General features: G+C 39.4%; 1 protein-coding gene across 1 annotated transcript; it reads left to right on the top strand.

The window, feature by feature from the left end:
- The first annotated feature begins 1,011 nt into the window (after positions 1-1,011).
- Positions 1,012-3,006, top strand: LOC118834320 (heterogeneous nuclear ribonucleoprotein A3-like). Its single transcript, XM_036742067.1, is given in 1 exon segment — positions 1,012-3,006. A coding segment is annotated over 1 exon segment (1,143 nt). The 5' UTR covers positions 1,012-1,023; the 3' UTR covers positions 2,167-3,006.
- Positions 3,007-8,223: the final 5,217 nt, after the last annotated feature.

Here is an 8,223-nt window from a genome sequence, read left to right as displayed (position 1 = left end):
GCTAATATGACACTGTATCAGTAATTAGGGTGGGACTTTTTTTTTTTTTTTTTTTTTACTGTTTTCTCTTTTAGAATGCTAAAGTAATCAAGTGCCTTTGATTAAGCCTTGCTAGGTGCAAATACTCTTTTACTAGCTAGGTGTAAAGCCCCAGGCTCACACCCTTTTGCTGATTAGGTGTGAACCCTTCAGGCCTTAAAAAGGGTAGATAAACTCAGAAGTTAGCATTTTGTCTGGGGCTCTCACTCGCTGGAAGAGTGTTGGTGTGGAGACTCTGGGTAGCTGCTAGAGCCCCACCCCCCCTTGAAGAAAACTCAAATGTTGGTACTTCTCTTTTTGGTAACTATGTATGTGATATCTTGATCAGGCAAAGCCTGTCTGTTGAATATTGTTATTTGATCTGTTGATATTTTCTGTTTGTAATTTCTATTTGTATTTCCTCTGGAGTTCAGAGTGCTGGCTTTTCCCCCTGAACTAAGTGAATGATATATGTATATTTGATTAAAGTGAGATTGTTAACCCCTTAAAGTAGCTTTCCTTAGAAAAGCAGATCAAAGAACCTGTGCTGGCAGCTCTTGTTACTGGTCTTATTTGGTCTCACACTCCTACAGCAGCTGCTAGCCACATTGTTGTTACAGACAGAAAAGGAAAATGACAAATGTTGGGAGAGATGTGGGAAAATTGAGACACTAATACACTGTTGGTGGAGTTATGAACTGATTCAACCATTTTGGAAAACAATTTGGAACTATGTCCAAAAGGGCTATAAAACCATTAGTGCCCTTTGACCCAGCAATACCACCACTAGGTCTGTATCCCAAAGAGATAAAAAACAAAAAGGAAAAGGACCTATATGTACAAAAATATTTATAGCTGCTCTCTTTGTGGTGGCAAAGAATTGGAAACTGAGGAGATGTCCATCAACTGGGGAATGGCTGTGGTATAAGATTGTGATGGAATACTATTGTGCAATAAAATTGATGAGCAGGAACTTGAGTTGGAGGCGGCGAGTCTGGTCTCAAAATGGAGGTAAAACAGCCGCCCGGCCGCCCCCAGCCCGACTCCGGCCGCTGTCGCCGCTGCAGGGGGAAGGAGGGTCATGATCCAAAGGAACCAGAGCAGTTGAGAAAACTGTTTATTGGTGGCTTGAGCTTTGAAACTACGGATGATAGTTTAAGAGAACACTTTGAAAAATGGGGCACTCTCACAGATTGTGTGGTGATGAGAGATCCCCAAACAAAACGTTCCAGAGGCTTTGGCTTCGTGACTTGTTCTTGTGTAGAAGAGGTAGATGCAGCAATGTGTGCTCGGCCACATAAGGTTGATGGGGGTGTAGTGGAACCCAAGAGAGCTGTTTCTAGAGACGATTCTGTAAAACCTGGTGTACATCTAACCGTGAAGAAAATTTTTGTTGGAGGTATTAAAGAAGATACAGAAGAATATAATTTAAGAGACTACTTTGAAAAGTATGGCAAGATCGAAACTATAGAAGTTATGGAAGATCGACAGAGTGGAAAGAAGAGAGGATTTGCTTTTGTAACTTTTGATGATCATGATACAGTTGACAAAATTGTTGTTCAGAAATATCACACTATTAATGGGCATAACTGTGAAGTGAAAAAGACCCTTTCGAAGCAAGAGATGCAATCTGCTGGCTCACAAAGAGGTCGTGGAGGTGGCTGAGGCAATTTTATGGGTCGAGGAGGAAACTTTGGAGGTGGTGGAGGAAACTTTGGCCGTGGAGGAAACTTTGGTGGAAGAGGTGGATATGGTGGTGGTGGTGGTGGTGGCAGCAGAGGCAGTTATGGAGGTGGAGATGGTGGATATAATGGATTTGGTGGTGATGGTGGCAACTATGGAGGTGGTCCTGGCTACAGTAGTAGAGGGGGTTATGGTGGTGGTGGAGGACCTGGATATGGAAACCAAGGTGGTGGATATGGTGGTGGTGGAGGATATGATGGTTACAATGAAGAAGGAAATTTTGGTGGTGGTAACTATGGTGGCAGTGGAAACTATAATGATTTTGGAAATTATAGTGGGCAGCAGCAATCAAATTATGGACCCATGAAAGGAGGCAGTTTTGGTGGAAGGAGCTCAGGCAGTCCTTATGGTGGTGGTTATGGATCTGGTGGTGGAAGTGGTGGATATGATAGCAGAAGGTTCTAAAAACTCAACAGAAGAGGGCTACAGTTCTTAGCAGGAGAGAGAGCGAGGAGTTGTCAGGAAAGCTGCAGGTTACTTTGAGACAGTCGTCCCAAATGCATTAGAGGAACTGTAAAAATCTGCCACAGAAGGAACGATGATCCATAGTCAGAAAAGTTACTGCAGCTTAAACAGGAAACCCTTCTTGTTCAGGACTGTCATAGCCACAGTTTGCAAAAAGTGCAGCTATTGATTAATGCAATGTAGTGTCAATTAGATGTACATTCCTGAGGTCTTTTATCTGTTGTAGCTTTGTCTTTTCATTACATCAGGTATATTGCCCTGTAAATTGTGGTAGTGGTACCAGGAATAAAAAATTAAGGAATTTTTAACTTTTCAATATTTGTGTAGTTCAGTTTTTCTACATTTTAGTACAGAAACTTTAATGAAATGCGGTTTTGAAGGTGTTTCCTTGTTAGTTAACAAGTAGAGAAGATCATTGTTAATTACTATTTTGTATGAATTTTGCTAAAGTTAACTGTAAAGAAACACCTGCTGACTTGCAGTCTAAGGGGACTCTATTCTCCCCAAACCAAACCATAATACCCATTGATACGAATGGGAGTTGACCAGTGGAGAGAATAGGTATTTGTATGTTTGCAATGTGTGTTTTAGATAACAACTAGGATTGGGTATTTAAATTACTATATTTGTGAATTAATAGCATTAAGCTTTAGCTTTCAAATGAAAATTTCAAATTACCTTTTAGGTTGTGCATATATTTTTTTTAATTGTATTTCTCTATGATTTAGTGTGTTAGCTCTGCCAAGTCCTAGTTGTGTTTATTAAAAAGGTAAAAAAAAATGATGAGCAGGATGCTGTCAGGAAAACCTGAAAAGACTTACATGAATTGATGCAAAGTGAAGTGGGCAAAACCAGGACAACATTGGCCACAGTAGCAGCAATACTGTATGATGATCAACTGTGAATGACTTATTTATTCTCAGCAACACAATGATCCAAGACAGTTCCAAAGGACTTAGGATGAAAAATACTATCCACCTCCAGAAAAAGAACTGACAGAGTCTGGATACAGATAGATGCCTAATTTTTTTTTTGCTTTCTTTATTTTTTTTGAGGTTTATTTTTTGGTCTGTGTTTTCTTTCACAATATGACTAATATGGAAATATGTTTTACATGTATAACCTATATTAAATGCTTGCCTTCTCAGTGAGGGAGGAGAGGAAGAAGGGAGAAAGAAAGAAAATTTGGAACTCACAATTTTTAAAAAATGAAAGTTAAAAATTGTAATAATAATATATGTGTATATTTTTAATGAAAATTTTTTCAAGGGCAAAATACCTTTACACAAGTGGAAGACATCCTATTGCAGGTTACGGCAGTTTAGTCATAGACTGTGACCAGAAAACCTGACCAGTTTGATGAGGTTAAAGGATGAGGTCTTTGTTTTGGACTTTGATCATTTCTCCTAGATAGATAAAACATCTTCATTGATGAATGGAAATATTGATCTCTTAGCCTTGGTGGCAAGCGGGAATAAAATTATCCTGCGTACTTGTTGACCCATTCAGCCCCATTGAGGATAACAGATGAAGTGCTAGCTCCTGGAATGATCTAACTTGGTTAGGCTACTGTAGATTTGAGTCTATAAAAGGGAGCAGACAGATCTCCTATAGTCAGTCTGAGAGATTCAGCAAGAATTAATATAGATCAGAGATCTAAGAGTGGACTTTGGTCCCTGGGTGGTGGGGGCAAAGGGGCAGAGTTAAGACAGAAATATCAGCCATGGAGATGTGGTACCTGGGGCTACCGGTGGAATGGCAAGAGTTCTTGGATCTAGTCATGGAGACAAAATGTAAGAACCTCGTAGCCCCAGAGATGACAGCCACAGAGGGAAAAAATACACGGCCAGAAGAGAGTTGGAGTACTGCAGTGTAATGGAAGTGATTCTGGAAAGAGCATCCTACAAAGAACAGGAGGAAATATATTGGCTAACTCAGGGGTCTTGGATCCACTTTCCTAAGGGAAAAGAAATGGAACTATGGAAACTTCAGTACCACTGTAAGTTACTGGACTGCACAGTTTCAATGAATAAGAGTTTGACTTCAAACAGATGCCAAATACTTTCTCTTGAAATCACAAGGAGTACTATATAGGTCCCTAGATTATAGCAAGACTCACATGAGAGGAAAAAATAATGTTTTTTTTAAAATTATGAGTGGGTTATGGTGGGTCCTTTATCTTGTTTTTTTCCTTCTTTCTGTGAAGTGAGATAAAGGCTGATAACCCATCTGAAATATATACTGGAGTGGTTTACCCATTTCCTTTTCCAGCTCATTTTACTGATGAGGAAATTGAGGCAAACAGGATTAAGTAACTTGCCCAGGGTCACACAGCTAGTAAGTGTCTGAGGCCAGAATTGAACTCAGGTCTTCCTGACTCCAGGGCCAGTACTCCAGGGCACAGCACTCACTGTGCTACCTACTTGCCCAAAAGGCTGATACCTATCTGAAATATATTGTGAACAGAATTCTTATCTACGAATTGAGGGATCTTTTACCCACATCTATAGAACCTAGACAAAAAGCAATATTCTGAGACTCCCAGGGAAAATTCAGAGGTGGGAGGTGGGAGTGAGAATGAGTCAAAGAGATACAGATTTTTGAGAAGAGCCCCAAAGTGAACCCATTCCTTATAAACCAAAGCTTGGGATTTTATATTACAGATTACAGGGAGAGAGCCAGGGTCATGGAATTTAAATTTGGAAGGGATCTTAAAGAGAACCTAGTTCCCCCCTTGTCCATTTTTTAGATAAGGAAACTGAGGCCTAGAGAAGTAAAATGATTTGCTTAAGATGCCACAATTACTAAGTGACAGTACCAGGAATCAGGCCCTCTGCTATATACTTGGTATGGCAGTGTCTAACAAAGAATCTGTAGATATAGGGATCCTACAGCCCAACTGGAAACAATTCCAATTTCAAGAGTAGAGTGTATATTTTAATGAGATTTTGTAAAAATAATATCCTTTTTTAACCATGTCTCCCAATTTTTGGTTAGAAAAAACATGATCACTATGCGGACTGGTGGGATTTCAAGAGTGTTTTTTGGGAAGATCCCTACTGAATAACAAAATAATCTCTACCACCAACTTCTCTCTGGTGCCTGAAAATATACCATGAGAGATTCATTCATTTGAATGCAAATGATCATTACCACAGTGTTTGGCTCATAGGTACAGGGACTGGACCTATGATTTCATTGATAAAGGGAACTCTCAGGTGAGAAAAATCCTAACAAAGCAGGCTAGCACCTTCTCCGCAGCTATTGGTTTTAGAAAACTGCCTAAGGCACTGAGAGATTAAGTTAGTTGCTCAGGTTGCTCCATCCAGCATAGTATGTCACAGAGATGAGATTTGAACCAGTGTCTTACTTGCTTCTAGGCCAGCTGTGTACCACAATGATATGGTCCCTCTCTTCTTGGTATATAGTAAGAACTTAATAAATGCTTTTTCATTCACATATTCATTCATGGGGGATTATGCCTTATCAATGTTAACCTTAGCCAGGAGTTTGTCAGATCTTTCTTACTTTGACTAGAAGCTGAGACCAATCTCCCTACAGAATGAGAAAAGGAATAAGGTTAAGTTTGGGTCCCGGATCCAGTTCCCAGAAAAGGTCTGTTGGGTGGGTTTGGAAATGTGAGTTATCTAGGATCAAAGTAAGGATAATGATAATGTGTGCATGCGTGGTAGGGAAAAAATTGTAATAACTATATTTAAAAGATAAACAACTTTGAATGACTTAAGTACTCCGATGAATGCAATCACTAACTGTGACTCCAGAGGACCAGCGACGAAATATGCTACTTACCTCCTGACCAAGGAGGGGTAGACCCAAGGGGAAGATTGGGACAGATATTTTTGAGATGTGACCAGTGCAAGAATTTATTTTGCTTGACTTTGCATAGTCTTACAAAGCTTTTTTCTTTTTTTTTAAATTTTCAGTGGGGATGGGGGAAGAAGAGAGTGGGAGAAAAAATAGATTTTTATTCATTGAAAAAATGAAATTAAAAAGTAACAAACAGAAGATGACTGGAAATTTAGAAAGGGTCTAGTTTGTAAAGAAATTTAAATGCCAAATGGAGGAGTGAATTGTGTAATATCAAACCTCAAGAATATACTGAGTAAGGGAGGTTACATGGTCAGTCTTGTGCTTTAAGAGAGATTTGTCAGTTTTGTGGAGATAAATTGGAGTGGTGAGAGACTTGAGGCTGGGAGACCTAGAGGTGACAAAGACCTAAACTAGAATAGAGGTTATGTGAGTGGAGAAAAAACAAATTAAATGAGATGTTGTGAAGATAGAAAAAAATGAGGTTTGGCAAACTGAATACATATGTGGAGTAAATGAGAATAAGGGGTTGGAAGTGACACTGAGGTTGCAAATTTGATCAGTTAGAAGGATGATGGTTTCCTTGACAGTAATAGGGAAATTCAGAAAAGGAAGATAATGAGTTCCGCTTGGGACATGTTGAGTTTGTGATGCCTATAGGACATCCAGTTCAAAATATCTAATAGGCAGGACTGGAGCTTGGGAGAGAGACTAGGGTCACAGATGTATAGATCTGGTAATCCATTGAACCTATGACAGCTGATGAAATCACTAATTAGGAATATGGAAAGAAAAAAGAAGAGGGCGCAGGACAGATCCTTGGTGCGCTTCCACAGTTAGTGGTTGTGACATGGATAAAGATTCAGCAAAGGATACCAAGGAATGGTCAAATGGGTAAAAAGAGAACCAAGAGAGAGGTAAAAGTTGTGAAAACTCAAGGCAGAGAGTTTCCAGCAAATGGTCAATAGCATCAAAAGCCAAAGAGAAGTCAAGAAGGAGGAAGATTTAGAAAAGGCCATTAGCTCTGCCAATTAAAACAGCACTGATAACAGTGAAAAGAGCAGTATTAGTTCAGTCACGAGACAGCCAAAGATTTAGAAGAAACGAGAAAAGTAAAGGCGCCAGGATGGCTTTTTCTTTCTTCTTTTTTTTTATATCAAATGGTCACACTTAATTTTTTTCTACAGTGATAAGCCAGATTTACATGTCAGTTCATACAGAATAACATAATTTCAGACTGAGTAAAAACCATAATGACCTAATCTAGCTCATCCCAGCAAAAGTGTTTACTTCAGCATACATGACCAATGGCCATCCATCCTCTGTAGACTTGCAGTGAGGAAGAATTGAGCTCTTGAGGCAGGAAATTATCCGCTTTCCAAATTTCAAACATTGTTCCTGATTCTGCCCTCTGTTACTAAACAAAATGGAACAATTCTAACCCTTTGTCCACATGAAAATCTTTAAAGCAGTTAACAGCAGCTTTTAGGTTCTCCCAACCTTCAGTTGTTTCTTCTCCAAACTAAACACCCATAGCCTCTTTAACTGATGGCATGAACTTGAAATTCTTCATCATCCTGACTGGGCTCCTCCGAACATTCCACAGTTAGCAGTGTCCTTCCTAAAATTTGGCACCTGTTTTCAACCATGTTATCAAATGCTTTCAATGTAGATGAACACAGTATCAAGGTCAGCTGCCGCACTGATGGTAAATTCTTCAATTTGAAAAGGCTTTTCATGCTTCTTTTGATTCTTGTGTTTGAAAGTCAAATTTTCTATTCAGCTTTGGTCTTTTCACTGAGAAAGCTTGAAAATCCTCTATTTTATTGAAAATCCCTATTTTGCCTTGGAGCATCATACTCAGTTTTGCTGGGTAGGTGATTCTTGGTTTTAATCCTAGCTCCACTGACCTCCAGAATACCATATTTCAAGCCCTTCGATCCCTTAATGTAGAAGCTGCTAGATCTTGGGTTATTCTGATTGGGTTTCCACAATACTCAAATTGTTTCTTTCTAGCTGCTTGCAGTATTTTCTCCTTGATCTGGGAGCTCTGGAATTTGGTAACAATATTCCTAGGAGTTTTCTTTTTGGGATCTTTCTGAGGAGGCATTCTGTAGATTCTTTCAATTTCTGTTTTACCCTGTGGCTCTAGAATATCAGGGCAGTTCT

The sequence above is a fragment of the Trichosurus vulpecula genome, chromosome 1 (genome assembly GCF_011100635.1).
Source record: "Trichosurus vulpecula isolate mTriVul1 chromosome 1, mTriVul1.pri, whole genome shotgun sequence".
Taxonomy (NCBI): domain Eukaryota; kingdom Metazoa; phylum Chordata; class Mammalia; order Diprotodontia; family Phalangeridae; genus Trichosurus; species Trichosurus vulpecula.
Note: the sequence above shows the minus strand (reverse complement) of the source record. Positions and strands in the feature narration are given on the sequence as shown.